The following is a 22879-nucleotide window of genomic DNA, read 5'->3' as shown; positions in this document are numbered from 1 at the left end:
TTGAGCGAGTTGACCATTCTCTAATCCCTGCCGTCTGGGGGGTGTGTGTAGGATTTGTTGAGTCGGGAGATTTCTAAAAACCCTCATTATATCAGAATTAACTGTGTTTGGTCACAGCAATAAAAACAGCATCATGCATTTATGCTTTCACCTTTAGAAAGTTATGCAGAATTTGTCAGGGTTAGAAGTGATTACTCATCTTCATTTTCTTTTTTCTCTCTGTTCAGACATAGTCCATGAGAATTTAAAGATGGGATCCGATGGTGAGAGTGATCAGGCATCGGGAACCTCTTCAGACGAGGTTCAGTCACCCACTGGAGTGTGTCTCCGCACACGAACACATCGCCGCATATCCATGGAGGTCAGATATTAATTTGTTGTATTGTATTTGAGAAATGTTTTTTGGTCATGTCTGGACAAACAACACAAGCGCAAAGAGCTGCCAACTAAAGTCCAAATGATGCATCAAAATTGACATGGGAGAAAGTTGGGCACATTCAGAATTTGGTTACTCGTGTGCTTAAGCTGATTTTCTCTGGATAATGCAAATCACCTGTGTGTAGATCATGCCTCTGGGTTTGGCAGATTTTTACTGAATCTACACTACTGTCTCTAAATGCTAGACCTAGGAAATTTGGACTGAAGACAATGTAAAGAAGAAGCAAGAGACATTTTAAAAATTCAAATGGTAAATGAATAGGAAATGGTGAGAAATGAATTATAAAGCACCTAATATGAGTAAGGGTGGCATTCCTTTAGAAGTTTTATTATTATTTTACATACAAGCACTGTGTCGACAAGGTTTTTATGTTCTTATTAAATTAACACCCACTCCAAACTAATAATAGACTCTGGCTCTGAATGAAGTGTACAGATTGCTTTGTACCAGAGCTACGCATAGCATCTGATTGGACTCCTGTAGAAGCAGCTCATGTGAGTGAGTGTGTACATGTGCGTGTTATATGGGCATCCACATTGTGTTGGTATTACCCTGAATAACCACAGATGGAGTGGTGATGTGTCGCAGCTGAAAGACTTATTTTTAGCATTGGGTAGGTTGAGGGATTTCTTCAGTTTTACTTTTTTTTTTCTTCTTTCTTTCTTTCTTTCTGCTTCATTGCACCAATTCATTGTCATGCCCCATTTCTCACATTCTTTTTCTTGTTCCTGTTTCCTGCAACATTATATTCTTATTCCTTAGCAAGAGCAATGTTTTATGTCTGTTTAAGGTTTGCTGTTCAGGTATTTTGCTCTCCTTATGTGTTTGTGTTGAAAGCCTGGGATTTCTCATTCAGCAATGTTTAGGTTTAACTCGGGTCCATTATTTATTTTTTTTTTTTTGCATGATCATAAGCTTAATTTAATTGCTGGTCTCAGTGATGGAGTTGGGTTTCAGGAGTGAATGTTGCATGTGCCAGTTGTATTTTTTACCCTCTGCTGTCTACATCGTGTAACTGCACACCATGCATAGTTTGGAATAAAACTAAAAACAATTCACTATGTATGTCTCCTTAAATCATCCCATGTGTTTTTGCTAATCATTGATATTTCAAGTACAGACAGTTGACTGTATGTGTTCACATTCTCAGGATGTGAATAAGCGCCTGTCTCTACCTGCTGATATTCGGATCCCTGACGGTTATCTGGAGAAACTGCAGCTGAGCAGCCCCCCCTTCGACCAGCCGCTCAGCCGCCGATCACGCAGGGCCTCACTGGTGAGTGATATGCATGTTACTGTATTCAGAATAAAGTTGAAAAATAACTGATTCTTAAGTCATTTCAGAGCTTAGACGATTCTGCGTCCCTGGACACAGCAGCAGTTGGACTGTTACATAAGAATCGGCATAAACGCATATTTTATTGAAGGGTCTACAGAACCAAACGTGTCTAAAGCAGCAAGTGGCTAAATAAAAATATAAAATGCATATCTGAGATCAATTAAAAATGGATTTCCTTTATAACTGCATCATAACACAGCAGATTGATTTCCAGAGCTAAGAAGTGGATTGTCACACAATCACAACCATGTTAAATCTTCCTGATAGACAGCAAGCTTTATTCCTCTCAGAACTGTTTCCAAAGTATTTACTACCATACAGTGGGGTTTACGCTGCTGTTCTGCAGTGTTTAATTTTATTTTAAAGCACCTCATTAAATGCTTAGCTTAGAAGACCTTTTTTTTTGCTAGATAGGGCAATATGTTTAAAAATGCTCTTTGTGCAAAACATGTAAAAATAAAGCTGGAGATCTGTTATTTTGTACAAGTGTGAGTCAAAAATGAAGACATAGACTTTTTTTCCTTACAGAATCGCGTCACTTATTAAGCACTGGAACGTTTGCCTAAAGTAAACTGGCATGAAACAAAAACAATGTCACACTTTTGTGATACCTGTTTGCAGTGAACAGTGTCAAATCCAACATTGTCAAAATTCTGCTTGTTTATTTTGCACATAGTGGCTGTTTTTTCTTCCTTCATATGTACATATTTAAGAAAAATGGTAGAGTAATGCATAAAACAAATATTCCAATTGTATTGTTTTACTGTATTTGAATAGTTTGCATTATCCTGTTTCATTTGGCTTACAGTTGACTCCTTATAACTGACCACTGCACAGAAAGTCACAAATTGCATAGCAACTCACATTATACACGCTGCAGTATCTGCTAGAACAGGTCTCCTGTTTGTCATAAGGGCTTGTGATGTGGCATGCCACCTTCAGAGTGGTATAAATGGAGACAGTGACCCAGCCATGAGTCATGCATTCATTAATACCTGACATCATTTGAATCTCCTGGTGTTGTTGATGCCCTTCTGATAATCCAGCTTGCACAGCATGGTCTTAATTTCCACATGATTAACTACCCGTCTCAAAGTACCTGCTCTGTTTGAGCAAATATATATTTAGGCAACCACAAAATGAAATGTTTTTCAGAAGTGTGAGACAGGTGTGTGCTTTAAAAATGTATTTCTTCAGAGTCTGAGTGTTCACTGCTATATCCAGCAAACATCTGTGGATTCATGAGACTGAAAATGACTCAGAGAATTGATTCAATATTCTGGTTATCAGGTTGTTCTAACTGGTCTTGCTCCAATTGGACAGCATTCGATCTATCATTATTAATTATTGTTACTATTATTATTAACTATTAATATGCTACACATATTAGAATCAGGTTTTGAGTAACTTTCTTTTTGCTCTCTGCATTAGTAAAAAAAAAAAAATTAGCTGTTTGTTTGCTGCTACTCTCCATATTTAGTCGGTTAAGATGAAATATTTCCTACAATTATGATATAATAGATGTGTTAAAAGGGAAAAGTCATACCACTATATATATGTGTCGTACTGTACATCCTAGAAATCCCACAGGTTGGATAAATTAAATATAAGGTTTTCTAAATTAGTAAAAAGTTGAAAGCACCATGTTATATATTTTGAAAGATGTTTTTTAAATGAATTTATAATGTGTAATGCAAATATCTTATGATATTTTAGAAAACATAATGGATCATTTTTGCCTACCCAGGAACATGGATTACAACCAGATGAATGTGACTGATTCTGTTGTCCAAGAAATGTCCAGTAATAATATGGAGGACACTATCTTCTTTGCAGTTGTACAGCCATCATAATTGAATACAAAACAAAGACCAAATTAACAGGATCTGTTTAACTACTCCTAGAGATTTGGTTGGACCTATTAGGAATAATTTTTGGTGAAGGTGTTCAGTAATTACAATCTTAGTCCTGCAGTTCTCTCACTCTCTCGTCTCGCACTATTCTGTGTGTACCTAGCAGGTTTTGCATGTGAAAGACTCCCCTACCCTGGTGTCTGTTTTCTTGGCATCCATTGTTCTTTACCATTATCTGACTCGGTCATTCCCACAGTGTATGTGATTGTATGGGAAATGTGACTTTTCTTGTTTATCTTTTAGCGCCCCCTGGTGCTCTTTTCATAACTGGAGCCATGCAGTGTGTGGTTGTTTTGAGTAGGATTAATTCCCTTGTCAGTGAAGTGAAATTGGCTGCTGATACCAGAGTCATTAAATACTCACTAAACATGTGTCAGTTTGATAATATCTGCTCAACATGTGCAAGTCTGTTCTACCACAACTGCAGCTTAGTATTGACACATTCTCTCTCTATTTTTAGTCAGAAATTGGCTTTGGCAAACTGGAGACCTACATCAAACTGGACAAGCTTGGAGAGGTAAGAGACTCGTATGACTTAGACCCTGCCTCTCTTTGTTGCATTTATTTTTTTGGTTATTTATTTGCATTGTATGATGATACCTGTGACTTCTGTAACTCATGGTCTTTGAGATTTTCCTACTCATTAATGTGTTTGTTTTAGGGAACATATGCAACGGTTTTCAAAGGCCGGAGCAAACTGACAGACAACTTGGTAGCTTTGAAGGAGATCCGGTTAGAGCACGAGGAAGGGGCACCTTGCACAGCCATAAGAGAGGGTAAAGAAACTGTTTTTTCTTTGCTGTTTACTGTTTTATTGCTAGTGGTTTAGCCTTTTAAAATCAGAAATTTATTAGTAAATTTACAAACTGTTTAAAGACATTTAGTAATGTGTTTTTTGCCTTGTAGTCTGAATACATTTGCTAATTGGTTTTCTGTTTATTAATTTGTTACCCAGTGATGTCCTGATAATAATAATAATAATAATAATAATAATAATAATAATAATAATAAAAACACCTTATGACCATTTAAATTTGTGAATTCAGTAGCCCAGTACTACCTGTGGCATGTTTTTGTCCAAACGGTTCTTATCTGCCTTAAAACACACAATATGTATGGCTTTCTATTTTTCACTTATCAATCAAAAGAAGAAACACAAATTAAATTATCTGATGGAAATCTCATGTCAACTTTCACATTACTGACTCTGAGCTAGTCTTGGAGTTGAAAAACTAGAGCACTGTGCAATACTGTGCTACATTCATCACACTGTGTACTCATTAACACACGTTAATGTGCCACTCTCTTCAGGTCTCTGGGCACATTGTGGTGCCGGCCAAAAAGAGTAAAGACCCATGATTATTATAAGTACATCTATACAGTACTTCACAAATCGTGTAAGCTGACAAACATATCAGATAAACATGCTATACAACCATTTAATGGTCATTCATGAGCTTATCAGTTTTGTTCTATCACTCTGTGCTTAACAGCACAAAACACTCAAAGGCTGTAATAATAAAACAAGTCAGTGTGAAGGCCTTTCACTTAAATTATTCAGAGCCTAATTTTACTACTCATCAACATGTACTGTTTACTGCTGGTAAATAAACATCTTTTGTTTCCCTCCGGCTCAGTATCATTACTGAAGGACCTGAAGCACGCCAACATTGTTACGCTCCATGACATCGTCCACACAGAAAAGTCCCTCACCCTTGTATTTGAGTACTTGGTAAGAGAGCCACTTAACCCTCCAGTCTAGATCCTTCCAAGCATGTTGCCCTCTTGTTTTTCTTGTTTTACAAATGTCATCATTTTTCTCAGGATAAGGATCTAAAGCAGTACATGGATGACTGTGGGAACATCATGAGCATGCACAATGTGAAGGTACAAGCTCCTACACACACGCACACATTTTTTTCATATTAAAGTGTTATGCTTTATGATGCCATCTGCTATATTATTTGAGCATTTAAATAATTTCCTTAATCCAGCTAGCCACAAGTTCTTATCTTTAATGAATCGTCATATATTTTTATTATTATGGGTACAACAGATTATAGTTGTTACCAAAAGCTAAAAACCTGTCTCTGCACCACACCCACTGTAACTGTGTGGTTTCTAGAGTACCACAGATAGCAATGACTGTTTTCTCTCTGTGAGGATTTATAACCTCACATTACAGACTGTGGTTAAAATAAGGCTCTTTGCATACCTGTCAAAATAATTAGTGTATTTTCATTAAGAAATTGAAAGTTTTTATTTATTTATTTATTTATTTTATTTCTGATGGCTAAATAAATATCTAACCAAGCTTTATGTTTTGGTTTTAGATTTTCCTCTTTCAGATCTTGCGAGGACTGGCATACTGCCACAGACGTAAGGTTCTGCACAGGGACCTGAAGCCACAGAACCTACTCATCAATGAGAAAGGGGAGCTCAAGCTGGCAGACTTTGGTACATGACATTCTCACATTCATGACTATAGAGTACACATGTTTTCTCATGGATACTGTTGACCGATTTTGAAAGCAGTGGACATCACATTTGGATTTCTTCGTTTAGTTCTTTTCCTCCCATTTTGTGTATATTGCAGGTCTTGCTCGAGCCAAATCTGTCCCCACTAAGACTTACTCAAATGAAGTGGTAACTCTTTGGTACAGACCTCCAGATGTACTGCTCGGTTCTTCTGAATACTCCACACAGATCGACATGTGGTGAGTGTGTCTGTAATGTCCACACGTTATCATCTAATCTATCATCTAATCTATCATCTGCCAAATGCTGTAAATCTAATATTACCTTATATGTAATCACGCTGTATGTGTGTGCCATGGGATGATAAATGACAGTTTTACATGACAATAAGAAAGATAAGCTAGACCTCATCAGTATTGAACTTATATTCATGATTGGACAAAAGCCAGTGTTTCTACAACATCCCAGCTCTGAGAGTATTTCTGGCTACAAAACAAATCCCAGGTTTACTATAAGGTGATCATTTAATTTTATTGATTTATTTCTTCTGCACCAACTAATTTGTAGGGACGTAAATATGGGGGAATTAAATATCTTTCTTTTTGACTGCACAAAATTAATAACAAAAAGGGACATCAGTGATTTCTTACATTTTGCCCCAGTGCGAACAAAGTAACGGGATTTTAGTTTGGGACAACTATTAATTAAGATATAATGAAAGACACATAGCAGACAACAAGGATGTTTTAAACACGGTCAAAATCTTGAGGTCAGTTTGTGGTATGATTTAAAAAAAGTTCATGCAGCAGTTTTTGTGAAAACAAAGCCTGTATTATTGGTGCCATGAAAAATAAAAATATGGCATAGTTTAGAATTTCCATTCGTTTATTCAAAGCAGAAAAAAAAAAAACATTTAAAGTCTTAAAGAGAGTCTTCGTAACCTTCATGAGTGTGTGACATTTCTTGTTTTCTGGTCTGTCTGTATAGGGGGGTTGGGTGTATATTCTATGAGATGGCTGCAGGTCGGCCGCTTTTCCCAGGCTCCACAGTGGAGGATGAACTGCATCTTATCTTCAGGCTACTTGGTATGTACACACACACACACACACACACACACACACACACACACACACTGTGTGAGAGACAACCCATGATGTCCCAGATTTTACATTGGGCAACCTGTAGCTTTTGTAATAAAATACACACTTTAATTCGAGACATTACGATGGACTCAGACATTTGTCTGCCAGACATTACGTGCTGGAGGTGGTGTTTACCCGCTCTAAAAACAAACAGTGACATTATGATGTTGGAAACTAACCAAAACTTATTTTCACCTTGCAAACATAGACCAGACATGCAGGTAGTAGCCTCAGTGAACTTCAATAATTTATTGTAAACGGTTAGGTGCTTATAATCTCATCATTAAGTCTGCTCATCATTAACAATTGACTTGGATTAGAAACTAAAATAATTATATCTATGATTGTTATAACTTTAATTTGTCTATGGTGCAGTTCTATGAAATGCTGAACAGGAGCTGAGTTTAGCTGTGAGAGTGCTTTTATGGTGTTTTATTTTTGTCCTGTTTTGACCTAAATTGCTGTATTTCACAGTAGGCTGAGGCACAGTGGCACATTCAAATAAGGTCTCTGCCAACCACACTCGAAGATTGTGGCACGTGTGCCTGCTTTTTTGGCTGCTAAAATTATCACTGGCTGACATTTTTAAGACTGAGATTTTATTTGCTGTGGCCTGGATTAAAATCACAATAAAATGTAAAAAAAAAAAAAAATTCTTATTATTAATATAATCATTAAAAAATTCTATTAAGTTGCTTTTTATATATATATATATATATATATATATATATATATATATATATATATATATATATGTATATATATATATGTGTGTGTGTGTGTGTGTGTGTGTGTGTGTGTATATATATATTTTTTTTAACCCAATATGTGCCGTCCCCTTTTCCCTGGTAAATAGATAGTGAAGGAGAAAACGCAATATTGTTATTGCCATATGATTGTCTGTTAGTGTTCTGATGCAGGACCACTGATCTGCTGCTTGTTCTGCAATAACAGATTTTCTAAAGGTTAATAGTAATTAAATGTTGATAGGTTCTACATGATTGTTTTGGTTTGTGTTGTAGGTACACCCACAGAGGATAACTGGCCAGGAATCTCATCAATCGAAGAATTCAAATCCTACAACTTTCCAAAATACAAACCACAGCCCTTCATCAACCATGCACCGAGGTGTGTGTGTGTGTGTGTGTGTGTAAATGGGTTGTACTATAGTCCTTAATATTTCCCATTTTTGTGATTTTTATTATACAATTATGATGTAAAAATTAATGAGGTGATAAAAATGGTCCTGGAGTAAATAATGGACATTCTTTTATGCTGTTTATGTTCTTACCAAAGTTCTTCATGGTCATTAACTTTATCTATGTTTTTTTTTTTTTATTTTGACTTTTAACACTGTGAATTGGACCAGATAACAGGATTGTAGTTTTGCGCTTATGCTCTGATTGCTAGTGAGTATTGAAATCTAAAGGGAACTTTAGATGAAATTCTGAGGCTTTAGTTAAGCTTTCCTGTGTTGTCACTGTCCTTGTTTATCTTACCACTTGCTGCTAGTGACCATGACGTATGTGTATGTGCCAGTACGGCAGGATATCCTGTGGAATTTTTTCGAGGTTGTTCTTTTCCTTCCTCCTATTTGCCACTCTAATTTGTCACTCCAATGTTGGTCACCAGACTGAGCCTCACCCTTATCCTTCATTTCTCTTCCTCTTTCTTTCTCTCCCTTCTCACAGGCTAGACACTGAAGGAATTGAGTTGTTGTTGTCATTTCTTAAGGTAAGCACGTTAGCTGTGAACCACACACACAGTCATGTACTCTGTGCGTTTCTGTGATGTCATCTGGCCAAACTCTGCCTTACTTATTGCATTTTCTTTCCTAGTACGAGTCCAAGAAACGAATTTCTGCTGATGATTCGATGAAACACTCTTACTTCAAGAGTCTTGGCATGCGCATGCACACGCTGCCTGAGAGTGAGTTGGCTTTTTGTTAGTTTTTTTTAAAAAAGCAAACACCACACACCACACAATATGCACGTACTACACACACGCACACACACACTACGCTTACAGATAAAGTACATTTACATGTACATGTACAGGTACACACCCCTCTCCAAAGATAAATATAAGATGATGGATTTAAATTTTATCTCCTGATATTTAAACTTAGAACATAGCATAATATTGGAACATGTGACTGACAGGTGTTTTCTGTTAGATGGATTGGTTATTAGATTTGATTATTTTTATATATCTTTTAATTGTAAGCATTGTGCTCTGAATCTGCAGGTATATCTATATTTACACTGAAAGAAGTGCAACTACAGCGAGACCCTGGTTACCGGAATGCCTCATACCCCGAGACTGGTGCGTTTATGTGTGTGTCTGTAGATCTGTAGGCAGATTTCCATGCAAGAGAGTTTGTGCAAAATGCTTGTGTCTGTCTGTCTAATTTTTTACAAAATATTTAAGCATTTAATTTGTTTGAAACTGTAGTGTGTGTACTTTAGAGTTCTGACTGAAATTAAATTGTAAAAAATAGACTAAGAAGCAACGCAAGATAATGATAAGCCAGATTGAGAAGTGGAAAACATTAACTCATTCTCTCGTATACATATAGATTATAGTTTTAGATCCAGTTGCATCAGCTCTTTACTGCTTGTGTGTAATTAAATGTCAAGTCTTCAGATCCAGTGTGCATAATAAATTCAGGGAATCAATGTACAGTATAATCATGACAATGACAGGCAGAGCTGATATAGAGCAGTGTGTTTGTTTGTCCAGAAGGGGGAGCAGTAACACTTTTTTTTCTGAATACTTCGATATAAACTGTATTGGCTTTGAGGCAGATCTCTCTCTCTCTCTCTCTCTCTCTCTCTCTCTCTCTCTCTCTCTCTCTCTCTCTCTCTCTCTCTCTCTCTCTCTCTCTCTCTCTGTGTGTGTGTGTGTTTTAAAATGCACTTTTGTATTTTTTAATGTTCATTTAAAATGCAGCTTAACACTGATTTTCACTCTGTTCCTACAGGAAACAGCAAGAACAGAAGACAGAGTATGCTGTTCTAAGCACTGACTCTGACAAATACACTCGCACAAGCATACAAACAAACACACGAACACACACACAAAAGCACACAGTGGTTCAGGATGATGGTGTTTGCTCAGCAACTGTCTTGTACAGACTAACAGACTATCCTCCCTACCCTCTTTAGTCAGAGTATGAGTGTGTGTGTGTGTGAGAGACAAAGTTAAGGTGAATGGTTGAGTGAGTGGGACAGAGCAGTCCGGCTCTCCTCCATCCTTCCGTGTCCAGCATGCAGTCCCACTGACAGAACACAGTGGCACCCCTGCCCCATGTCTGCTTCCTCAAGGCAACACATTGGAGATTAGACTGTGAGAGGGAGATCGTGTATATATGTGTGTTATGTGTGTGTATTTATTGAAAAGGTCGTCTGGCTTTTTTTTTGCTGCTAATCAACTACTGTCTCCTTGTAACCTTCTCTACTCTCAGGCAGCCTTCCTGGTTGCGGACACATCAGTACTGCCGTCAAGGATTTAATTTTTTTTTTTTTAATAGTTCTTGTAATTCTGGATATAATTATGTTAATAACGTTTATATTACAAATGTCATGTTTGTTGTTGCCCACATTTTGAATTGCATCCTTTCTTTTTTGGCATGGTTATTATGTAGAAACAGTAGTTTCTACACACTTTGTAGAAGCTGTACAAAAACTCCTCACTCTCATTCCAATCTCCAAAGCTCATTTTGACATGCCAGATGACCCAGAGACTGGGGAAGATACCCTCCTCCTCTCTGTCAGTGAGCCGTGGATGCAGCAAGTGTGTAACTCCTTCAGGGAGACAAACTCACCGCGAGATAGAGAGCACTAAACTGCTTATAGATGCTACTGAATCATTTGTGACCGTCGCCACGTTCAGTCAGCATTGTGAAGCCAACCGTGATGTCGGGGTGGAGGACCAAGCTGTGAGAGGGGGATCAATACCACTGGACCAGCAGTAATCACTTGATCTTCAGTCTTTTCTGCAAAGACCTTCCACACCTACTTCTTTGAGCAAATGTTCTCTTTTATTGTCGTTCTACTTATCTTTTTCCCCTGTGAAAATTTTCTGCCTAGACTGAAGTGCTTGTATGAGGTTTTTCCCCCTTTGAGCGCAATTTATTCTAATGCATCATCAGTGAATGTACAAAAAATGAGTCATGCCAGATCTCTGTAGCATTTTTGTATGCGTGTTTGCGTGTATGTCCGTGTGCGTAAGAGATCAGGGAGATCAGACAGCACAGAAGCTTGTTGCACCATGCTAGTAAGTTTTCTGAAGATGCATTAGCTTCATTAACAGTATTAGATTTTTTTTTTTAAGTTACATTTTGATTCATCTGTGAATAATAATATAACCGTGTGGCATGTTGGCGTCCAACTGTCTCACCTTCATTTTAGAAATTTCTTTATTTAGGGGAAAAAAATATGAAAAATACAGAACAAAAACGTGGCTCTATTGGACCAATCTCTTCCCCCTGATCTTTATACACATGAAGAAAAGATTTCAGACAGAGGTTTTAGATTAAACAGATTTTGTTGTTTTTGAACTGACCTCTCTGTTGATTAATATTGTAATTTTGCAGTTGATTGTGACTGGAGAAGCGTGTGTATGTGTATAGATGCATGGAAAGCCTGGTGTCTCGTTAACCTCGCCTCTGTGGAACACTGACGCTCTCAGTTGTATACCAGCTGAATTGACCATTTAACTCTTTCTACTGCAGATATTTATTTCTGTGGATCAGTGAAGTAAACATGGTCTGTTTCCTACAGAATCCTCTCTCCTGTCTCTTGTCTGTGCATAAGTGATGGAAGGCTTTACTTGTGTGTCTAAAAGTCTTTAGTTATTTATTTATTTTTAAATAATTTTGAACACAAATTTCAGAACAGGCCATTGCACAGCATTCAATGCTTTCCTTTTATTGAAAACAGGCACATTTCATTTCTTTAAAAAGCAAAAATATAAAATTAATGAGAATACGTTTTGTTTTCAGTTCCGTAATGAAAAAATAACAAAGCTATTACAACGCTTTTCTTTCCAATATGGTGATGGAATTCGTCTATTACAAAACATTTTGTTTGATTTTTTTTTTAAAAGCAGGAAAATAATACATATACACATTCTTACACAGAAAAAAGGCACAGCCGGTAGTTTAACGCACAGTGCATACAATACAATAATATACAATATCAGACAAATTAAACAGAAAACCTGATTCACAGCCTCTGAAGATGATTACAAAACCAAAAACAAACGAAAAAACTGTTAAGAAGATCTCTCGAATATGGGTTGAAATAGGATTGCTCTTAGCTTTGCAGTAAGAGCTTAACCAAACTGAGAGGATTTTAAAAAGGAACTAAGAGACATTAACCTTCTGATAAAAGCACCAAACACTGGAGGAACTAAATGTTATTGTCAGATTATTGTTGTTATTGTCTCTGGTTGAGCAGGATGGCATGCCTCTTTCAGCTTTCAGCTTTCCCTCATCTATATACAGGGATGGGCAGATAGTGCTCTCCTCCAAGTGCTTTCAGCTGCCTTATGACATTGCATTAGCAGCAGTTCAAAATAATACAGTGGAGGAGGCATGTGTTAGCTAGCTCGTGGGTGGGACTCTGCAATGAATACAACCAGGAAATAAATGTACAATTCTGATAGGCGTGTGTTGTCTGGAATTCAATGGTATCTTTGGTCCTCACTAAATGTGGGGGTATTACACATAAGATTATGCATATATTTATGGTTTAGCACTGCTTTAGGTATGTCATCTGAAAATGTGTCTTTGCTGAGACTGATTTGCATTCTAAGGCTGAGTTTTTCCAACAGCTCACGGGTGCCATTTTGCTTTCTTTGGCACAATAATACCTACCCCATGAGCAGACTGGTGTGCAGCCCGAGTTTTGGTCGTTTTGAATGTTTGTTTTTTAAAAAATGTGAAAAAAGTTCTCTTTAAAATGTTCATAAAAGGTTATTTTTGTGGTAACTATAACCATAAGAAGGTGTAGTGCAACCCTGACATTTTAGAAAGTATTAATGTTTGTGGGGGTTTTTTTTTATACAAGGGATTGAAATCAGGATTTCGGAGTACTAGATGAGAGGAGAAGTGAGGAAGAGGAGGACGAAGAGTCCAGGTTGGGGAGAGGCATGGGTAGAGGTCCGTTCAGCAGAGTAGGGAACTGTGGGGATAAATGAACATCATTAGCTCAGTAGTACACAACAGAAACTTTCCTACACTCATGTCAATTACTGATTATATCAGCATTTAATATTATGTTGAAAACTGTTTTAAAAAAAAAAAACAGTGCATGACTATTTACCTTTACTGTAACTACACAAACAGGACTGGACGCTTGCTCTGAATGAGAAGCTCTCTCAGTCATTCTCTCTCTCTCTCACACGCACACACACACACACACGTTCATAGCCAGCCCCTCATGACCACTAATGCATCATGGTAATGCTAGGAGAGGAACTTCCTGTTATGAGAGAGCTGAGCATACACACAGTCAGTCTTTTTCAGTTATCACCCCCTCCCTGTTTGAACAGGAAGCTGAGCCCCCCCACAACCCCCATCCAGTGTGGAGAGGAAACATCTGTAGCTTATTTCCAAAATGCATACACACATACAGATAACAAGTAAATCCTTTTGCCAGAGTGACCTTAGATAATGAAATGCTGTGGAAGAATCACTAAGAATAAAAGAAGACTGAAGAGCAACATAACCAAGTCCAGAGTTTCCAACAAGAGCCAAAGACTGAGCGTAAATTAATCACACGATCAAGCAGAAAGCTCCTGAAGCCATTGCCTGTGGAAATGGGAGCATGAACACGTGCGTGTGTGTGTGTGTGTGTGAGAGAGAGAGATATATTGTGGGGCGGAAGTGTATATTTTTAACTGTCAAGCATTGTCAAGAAGGTTGCCCTGGCTACCTGATCTGCTTCCTGTTGTGCTGTTTGCAGTAGAGCCACACCCTACCCCTCACAAAGCAACACGACCATAAACATGCACACACACACCTACACGCACACACTGTGCAGACAGCCTCCCTTGAGCCAGAACAGGAAGTATCCACAGGATTTCCCCTCTCCCTCACATGAGCAGTGAAACATGACACCAAGCAGAAACACTCCATGAGCAAAAATACATACTATATACCACATGCACTGATCCTTACTCACACGCTCAAATGCATGCTCATCACATATCACACACATCTATTCGTCCAGACATTCATCCCAGGGCTCAAATGCAAACTCAAATAACTGTCTGTTCACAATGGATATGCTCCCCTTCTTTTAACACATAACATAAATGCATACACACACACACCTTAAACTTCTATGGATGACTTTATTCCAATTTACCTATTAATGTGCATGATGCTTAAGCCATTTATGAGAGGGTTGTGTGTGTGTGTACCTGGAAGAGGGATCCGTGTCCCTGTAATCGTGCTGGGCTGAGAGGAGCGACGGGACTCAGACTGCTCCAGAAGTGAATAGAGGAGAGGAGAGGGCTTGGAGCCAGCAGCAAACCCGAGGGAGTCTAAGGCAAGAAGTAAAAACACACACAGGGTCAGCAAGGGAAGATTCAACTTCTGATTAGACATATGCAAAATGTCACACTGTGGGCTCAGAGTGTGTGGGCGGGCACGTATGGTTCTTGTTTTTGGTGAGAGGGGAAGTGATGCTCAGGATCAAAGTCCATGTTTTACACTTTCTCTACGAGCTGTGACAATGTGATGTACGAAATGCAGATCTGATTACTACACTTTAGCTATGAATAATGAGTCAAATATATCCAAATACTCTTTAGACACAGGTCACTGTAGTACTGTGGAAACTTTTCAGGTGCCTACAGGACTGAAGATATCAGCATCTACTTTTACGATACAATGCAATGCGATATTAAGATACAAACCTGTAACAAAAACTACTGTAGCTTGTTTACTATAGCAAAAATAGTATTTCATATTTCCATATTTATCCATATTTCAGCCTCTATGGTACCGCTAATAGTTGCTCTGACTTAACTAACCCATAAATAACCCATAACATCTAAATGGTATTTTTGTGCAGTTTTAAGGATAGTTAAAACAAATCAGGATAAAATATGATTTCTGTACATCATTGTATCAATATTCTAAAACAGGTCTATTTAACTACTTAAACACTGTCCTGTCTCCAGATCAAGTCAGGTAAGGTGTTTCTATTGATTTCACAGTAATTAATGAATAAATCATAATTATTACTGAATAATACATCTTAAGTAGAATAATTGAATAATAAGTTCAGGAGTTTAAAATTATAAGATTTTACCTTTTAGGAAATAAGACCTTTTTTTCTGTCCCTTTTCTAACAAGAGAGAATGAGGGAGTAAAGTATGAATGTGTTGCTCTTCAGAGGTCAGGGACCTTGGATTACCAGCTTCCGGCCATTGAGAGACATATGAAATCAATTTCAACACGCTCTCACTCTCTCTTTTTCTGTATCTCTGTCCTGTGTCACTGCACTGTAGCGGGCAGAATTACAGGCATATGGCTTCACTTATAGGTCTCACTCCTCCCGCTCTCTCTCTCTCTCTCTCTCTCCCCTTTTCTCTCTTCATGTCTCACTCACTTTCTGTTAGAACCTTTGCATTCTACTTACCTATTATCCCTTAAATACCTAAACATATGTATGTAAGTATGTATTAGGTATGGGATAGAAAACCACACAGTGAAACACACAGTGTGTGTGTGTGTGTGTGCGTACATGAGGGTGTGTTACCTGTGCAGTAAAGAAGGCTGGTGTGAGGGACCCTGAGGGCAATGCAGGGCTGTTAAGGGCAATGGAACCCAGGTCACTTCCTGAAAGCAATATGGAAGGAGCTGAGATTTCCAGACCTTTGGGTTTCCGAGCTTTGGGAGGAAGTCCATTGGTGCTACTCCTTCTCTCAAGGGGCGAGGCTTGTACCTGGGCTCGCTCCCTGTGGCTGGATGATAAATTGAGAGGCTGAGCATTCTGCTCTGATTCGTCCAGCCGAGCCTCTGGGCTCAGCCTCCGTGAGAAGGATGGGCTTTGAGATGGGGATGATGAACGAGAGGAATCAGGGGAGGCTTTAGAGCTGAAGAAAACCTCTGATGAGGTGAGGGCAGGAGAGGAGGGAAGGGGCACTGCTTTGTCTGACCGATTGGTGACAAACCTAATCACGGTTTGTCCTTCTTCCCCTCGTTCCCCTCCTCTCCTCTTCTCCATTTTAATTGGATGCAGCAGAGGAGGTGGGCCTTGAAGGGAGCTTACAGTAAAAGATGAGTACAGGCCGGAGTTAAGATATTCATTCCTGCCAGCGGGGCTTCTCAACGATGACAGAGAGAGTTTTGGAGATTCTTCCCCCTCCCCTCCATCAGACTCGGCCTCTTGTAACATAATGCTGCCCCCTTCTCTGCCAAGCTCCACCGCCTGGGGATCCATTTTCAGGATCTCAGGAAATGAGACAAACTTGTACACAAACTTCTGACCGATCACTTTCTTTATAATATTCTGGTGAGAAAGGTAAAACAAGAGTAAATAAAGCATTAATTGCATTGTAATTGGGATCAGGGGTTTATTTTCCTTTTATTATTTCAGTGATTACCTGCAACATTTAACGTAAGCTAACAGAAGTTGAGTTTATAGCATAGCTATATTCCTGTTACATAAATTGGCTCCTTTAATAACACCTGATATATTCTACTCAGTCTTATTATATTACTCTTTGTTTAAAAACACAAACTTTTGGAAACTACTTTAAATGTATTTTTTCTCACTGAGAATGCACACTTCCTTTATTTATTTGTTCATGAACAACTACTTTATCCTGGGTCAGGATCATGGCAGATCTGAAGCCTGTGCATGAGGAAATACACATTACAGGGCATCATGCACACACATTCACACCTAGGGGGAATTCAGAGTTGCCAGTCAATGTACCGGCATGTTTTTGGGAGTTGGATGAAAAATGGTGTACGTGGATTAAACCCACATTGACAAGGTGTGAAATTCTGCACAGATAGTAACCTGAGCTCAGGACAGCTGCAGGGAGGAAACACTACCCACTGTGCCACTGCTGCTGAGTATACGCACTGTCCATATTCATTTAAAATCGCAATATAAACTCAAACTTTGGTGTCTAAATTATACCATCATGCATGAATACACAAAAAATACAAGCTAAAAATGCACATTGTAGGAAGACTATAAAACATGTTGGTTTCTCTTTATTCTAAATAATTAAAAAAATATTTATTGCTATCAGGTAAATATTACCTTGTCATAGTAGTAGCGCAGAGCTCGGCTCAGTTTATCGTAGTTCATATTGGTTTTGTTCTTCCGCAGACCCCAAAGTTTGGCCACCTCTTCAGACTTGAGCAGCTTGAACTCGCCATCATTAGAGGTCCAGCAGATCAGGTGCTTATGGCTCTGGTCCAGCAGCAGCTGCAACAGGAACTGCCACAACGTGATGGCACTCTCCATGTCTGCTACACACACCACGGTCAGAAAGAGAAATTCATCAAGACTAAACATCAGCAGTGTAAAGCTTGACTCTCTATCAAGTTCATTTACTATCAAGCAAGTAAATGAGCATTTCCAGTCAGCACACTCCCAGAATGGTACACTGTTCCTGAACTTCCTTCTAGCATCATTTATCAGAAGTAAGCTACACCGTGCATATCTATTGGGTAAAAGCAGACGCCACAATGTTTATGAAATTGCAGAGATTATTAGGTTTACATGCTGTAGCACTGCACTGTGTATGTGTTTTTCTTACATGGTTGCTGACAGAAAGACATGATTCCTGTGAAATTCAGTTCTATTACAAAATATTCTAGTATCTACAGGATTAAGACGACAGCACCCTTTATGTCTGTGTGGATTTACTGTTTAAACAAATGTGCTGCTTATTCATATGACCCCAAACAGTTTAGTTGGGCTCTAACAGATTTTTAGTATCAAGGAAACCTCTCACATAAATGAAATCAATCCCACAGAAACTATTCTAATTCTACAACCATTAAACACATTTACAACAACTAGGAGGAAGAAGACTCTTAGTTTTCTGAACAGAATCACCAGGCTTTTCCCTCCCTCTAACTCAGCAAGCATTTCCTGTTCTGTTGCATATTAACAAACTGTCTAATAAACAACAACAGGCGAGCAACCAGGAATGCTGTACTGATCTGGGGACAACTATGCCTTACTTTAAACAAGCTTATGTTGTCAACTACTGATCTGAGATCAACCAGTAAGATGTGAAGAATTCTTTGAGAAGGAAAGTGCCACATAAAAGGCAAAATTTTACAGTCAGGGAAGAAAGCCAAGGTAAACATCGCGTACATCCGATTCAAGAGGGTGGCAAAGGGTGTTTTGTTGATGGGAAAAGAAAAAGAAAAGGTGTAGTGGCAGATACATATAGTATAGTGTGTGTGAGTGTGAGTGTGGAGAGGGGGTGTGTTAGGTGGTAGAAAAATAAGTTTTAAAGCGATATTATGAAATACAATGTGCTGAATAAGAAGATTTCTCCAATATATTAATTATTAATATGTCTCAAATCCAACTAAAATCCTAAGACAACAGCACTGCAGAGTCCAAAACAGGACAGAGACTGTAATCGTACTCCACGGGATGTCTACAGCTTCAAAACAGCTGAAATTCAAACCAGATTACAACCCCTTGAATGCCTCATTGCCTCACACACCTTATTATACAGAAAATAGAGCATGTTTTCAGTGTCAACATTGCATCAATAACATTACAATGATCTAGTGACACCATATCAGACACATTTCTATGAGGATCTTTTGAAAGTGTTGGCCAGACATGCAGTGTGTGTGAGCAAGACATATTCAGTGGCAGGAGAGGTTCAGTGCTTCACTCTGATTTAGTGTCTCACTGGAGAGAACATTAGCTGCTTTGTTCAAGCTGCTCACTAACTCAGGGCACACAGCCTGACATAGACTACCCTATCAGAAAGCAGAGGCTAAAGACTATATAATCCTGCCATATGCCTCAAATAACACTGAAGGTTTTAAATGAGCAGTTTGTCACTTTTACACCTCTGCTGCCTGTGAGACAAAATACAATTGCCAAGAATACACTGACATGCTTTTCCCAGTCCATTCAACTGACCTCATCTTCTCCGTTCACATTGCATATATTTCACATTACATATCCTTTCAATTCCAAAACTGAGCAGGTTTGTCCAATTCAGGTGGGCTGAGATTTGAATTGAAATAACGAGTCCACAATTTCTAAGGTGTCTTTAAAAATATAGAATTATTACATGTCCATGATCAATTTTCAGTCATCCAGAGCATGATGAATTAGCACTTGTTATTAGCACTCTTAATTTCCTAGATTTAGCTCAGGACTGATGAACCGTTTTGGAAGATCTTTAAAAAACAAACACAGCTCCTGGATGCAACACATTATATCCACCTTACAAGACCTACTACTAAAATAAATAATTATATGTCTATTAACATTTAAAAAAATATATAAATAACATACTGCAGCTTTAATCTAATGAATACCAGATTCAGATCAAAGTCAAGAATTGGGTTTATTACATGAACTGTCTCTGAGATTTGTTTGTTCTGTAAGACAGAATATACGATGTATATTAATCTTCTTGGTAGAGCAACCTGGGATGTGGGATGGAGGTATGATTGGTGTGGCTGTGTAGAGTAGAAGTAGAGGAGAAGAAGTGGAAATAGACTGAGAGTGGAAACGACTGGGCAAAGGGAACAAAAAAGGGGGAGCTTCTTATTAAGGGTGGGACCTGTGTGTAAATGACAGCTCTAATGGGTAAGGCTAGTTTAGTAACAGTATTTGATGCATAGAGCTATGTGTATGTAGCACCGTTGAAATCTTTGTGCAAACACAATACAATAAACTAGGGGTTAGATAAAGGTACGGTTTGCACTTTATGAAGTATTTTTGAACCTGTACAGCTTAGAATGTGATGTCATGTAAATGTTTTTTTTGTTTCATTTAAGATTTCTGTTCACATTTTTCCAGACCATAAATGATCTCTACCCCTGTGCTGTTCAGAGCTGTGTTTCTGCCTAAAATGTCAACCATAATGCACTTATATTTCAACAAAGCAATGAGGTAAGTCTGGAAGGAAGGAAAGACTTGTTTTCAATGCAATTGCAATAAACTTTACTAGCAAGCAAAAGCTCTAAAATTTCAAACTGTTCCTTCAACATGCTTCTGTTTTGCCTTTGTTAATCTTCTTCTACCTGTCCCACCATGCTCATCTCAGGAGATTGCTGGCTCAGACAGGCCGTCGTAAACTCCAACCCACCCTGTCTGACTGAGTTACAAGCACCAGAGGGCATGATGTAACTCTAGTTCAATCTACTGTCCTAGGACTGCAACAGCCACACACATGCATGAAGGACGAGATACACTGCAATGAGCAGAGAAAGAATTATGTGACAGGGAGGCAGAGAGAGAGGGGAAAAAGAGAAAGTGAGCTGGGCATGAAAACAGGCTGTCTGACTCACTATCTCTGACAGTTTTAGTGGTGAAGAGGGACTCCCTGATTGGCTTATTTTGGGAAAGCCTTGTTTCTGACATGTTTCTGTCTAAACCACACCAGCTAACCTTCCCACTGTCTCACCTAGTGTACTTTTTCTTCAAACTGCCCACATAATCTGCAGTAGGAAGGAGGGAGGAGTATTCACAGAGATTCGGACATGAGATGGACTGGCTTTTTAAACCGAACCTTTACCACACTGATTGGTTTGGATGGTCTCCTGTATTACTGCCATGTGAAAGTTTTTGTTAAACTCTAAACATAGAGACCACAGAGAGAGTGAGTAATTGTGACACACACATATACCGATGTAGTTCAGGATGCTTGTACAGTGACAGAGGAGAATGTGGTCAGGAAGGGCTCATACCCTGCCAAGATATACTGGAGTTATTTGCCAGGAAGTTCAAGGCACACATATACAAACACATTCCCATTCGTTTTTACTCTATCAGACATTTGCATACAATTAATGTTTCACCTTTTCCATTTACAAAGGTTTGTAATCCCTTGCGAGGCTAAAGCCTCAATCCAAATTAGACAGAGTTTTCTCTCCCACACTCGGCTGCACTGTTTGAAACCTCAAATGAAGCAAAATAAATCGTTTCCTGCTCTAGCATCCTCAGAGTCGAGCATTTGCGTTGAGCAACCGTAAAACTGTCCGAATCAGGACTTCCTCCAATTCTCCTTTGATAGGCGTCTTCCTGGGAATGCCGCTCCCAAACTGAAAGGTAGGAATTCCTGCTGCAGGGAGTCATCCGGAAACATGGGGACAGTGGGACTGCACAGACATATGGCACAAATGGAAGATTTCCTCTTCCCTTCTGAGCTTCAGCTAAACCTATTGTGGGGCCAAGCAAATGACTCATCCACACATGCAGGTTCACAACAAACAATGCAAAGAAATTACTACTTTGCCATTGTTCATTCATCAAGCTTTTGCTTGTGATACATGATGCACGAGAGAAGAGAATTCAAATCTGCACCACTGAATCTTTCATTTAATGTATTGATATTAATCATTCTCAACAAAAATTAAACAATAATGAAAATGTATTAGGTTAGGTAAAAATCATGCAGGGACATGATGAGAAGAACTTTCGTCTAGAAGTAAGAAACTCCCAAGTTCAAATGCTTCACCCCACTCCCTTTCCTAGGTCCAGCAGATTCCAAGCAGTAAATGTGGAAAACTAGTTAAGAAAGAGGAAACTAACAGCATACCACATCAGTAGTGTGCACATTGACAACATTTCTGCAGGTTAAACCTGAGATGAATGTACACACTAGGTGGTGCTCTCCAGGATGTGGACAGTGAATGCTCAAGTTGACCAAATCCCCACAGACAAGAATAATTTATACTGTTTTTACATTTGCATGTAGGTGATGTACAACTATAGGAGCCCCAGTGCTTGGCTTTGATGGTTGTGCACACACAACAGTTTATAGGAGCCAAACACTATCCCTGTCCCTCAGCCAGAGCGCGAACGGAAACCCGTAATGAGATTAGTTGCTGTGTGCAGACATGACTGAGCCATGACTAAACGCGCGCCTCTTCCTGCGCACAGTGGAAAAATTCAGCAGGCTGCTCCAAGACAGAGCCATTTAGAACATTTCGCTACCCTCTACTCTTTAAAAACACTCATCTCAGAGATCCTGTGGGCTCATGCAGTCCAGCACACCTACTTACACCTTGAATCAGGTGTGATCAAGAAAATCAGACCTCAGTTGGTCATCACTGATATAACCTAAAAACCATCCAATCACATGTTCCATGTCTGGCCACATTGTCAGAGTGAAATTAAACTGAGCAGAGACCAACTGTGCACGAGGAATGACCCAGACAGTCAGATGAAGCAGGGAAAGGCAGTTCGGCCCTATTGCGCACTGAAGTTTCTTTGTTGGTCCCGGTGACTCATTTTCAAGACGCTGTGCTGCTGCCAGTTTCTATCCGGAAGCGCATGGCAATTAGTCTGCCGCTGCTGCTGCTGCTGTTTCCAGACAA

General features: G+C 38.9%; 2 protein-coding genes across 3 annotated transcripts in view; one reads left to right on the top strand and one right to left on the bottom strand.

Moving 5' to 3' along the window:
* Positions 1–12097, top strand: part of cdk17 (cyclin dependent kinase 17) — a 44829-nt gene extending 32732 nt beyond the window's left edge. The window contains exons 4-17 of the mRNA XM_060890058.1: positions 228–361; positions 1590–1715; positions 4152–4208; positions 4353–4467; positions 5329–5423; positions 5516–5578; positions 6025–6148; positions 6288–6408; positions 7157–7254; positions 8334–8439; positions 9003–9045; positions 9150–9240; positions 9559–9636; positions 10295–12097. Coding sequence (XP_060746041.1) covers positions 228–361; positions 1590–1715; positions 4152–4208; positions 4353–4467; positions 5329–5423; positions 5516–5578; positions 6025–6148; positions 6288–6408; positions 7157–7254; positions 8334–8439; positions 9003–9045; positions 9150–9240; positions 9559–9636; positions 10295–10332 — 1289 coding nt within the window. The 3' untranslated portion in view covers positions 10333–12097. The remainder of the gene's footprint in view (positions 1–227; positions 362–1589; positions 1716–4151; positions 4209–4352; positions 4468–5328; positions 5424–5515; positions 5579–6024; positions 6149–6287; positions 6409–7156; positions 7255–8333; positions 8440–9002; positions 9046–9149; positions 9241–9558; positions 9637–10294) is intronic.
* A 124-nt stretch (positions 12098–12221) lies between these two features.
* elk3 (ETS transcription factor ELK3) overlaps positions 12222–22879 on the bottom strand; it is an 11430-nt gene continuing 772 nt past the window's right edge. Inside the window, exons 2-5 of one of the 2 annotated variants that reach the window (XM_060890060.1) lie at positions 17607–17815; positions 16089–16841; positions 14743–14865; positions 12222–13499 (exon numbers count right to left, since the gene is read on the bottom strand). In XM_060890060.1, coding sequence (XP_060746043.1) covers positions 13395–13499; positions 14743–14865; positions 16089–16841; positions 17607–17813 — 1188 coding nt within the window. In that variant the 5' untranslated portion in view covers positions 17814–17815 and the 3' untranslated portion in view covers positions 12222–13394. Of the gene's footprint in view, positions 13500–14742; positions 14866–16088; positions 16842–17606; positions 17819–22879 lie in introns of both variants that reach the window. The other variant, XM_060890059.1, reaches the window with a different exon arrangement.

Source organism: Tachysurus vachellii, chromosome 16 (assembly GCF_030014155.1).
Source record: "Tachysurus vachellii isolate PV-2020 chromosome 16, HZAU_Pvac_v1, whole genome shotgun sequence".
Classification (NCBI taxonomy): domain Eukaryota; kingdom Metazoa; phylum Chordata; class Actinopteri; order Siluriformes; family Bagridae; genus Tachysurus; species Tachysurus vachellii.
This window is presented reverse-complemented; position numbering and strand designations above follow the sequence as displayed.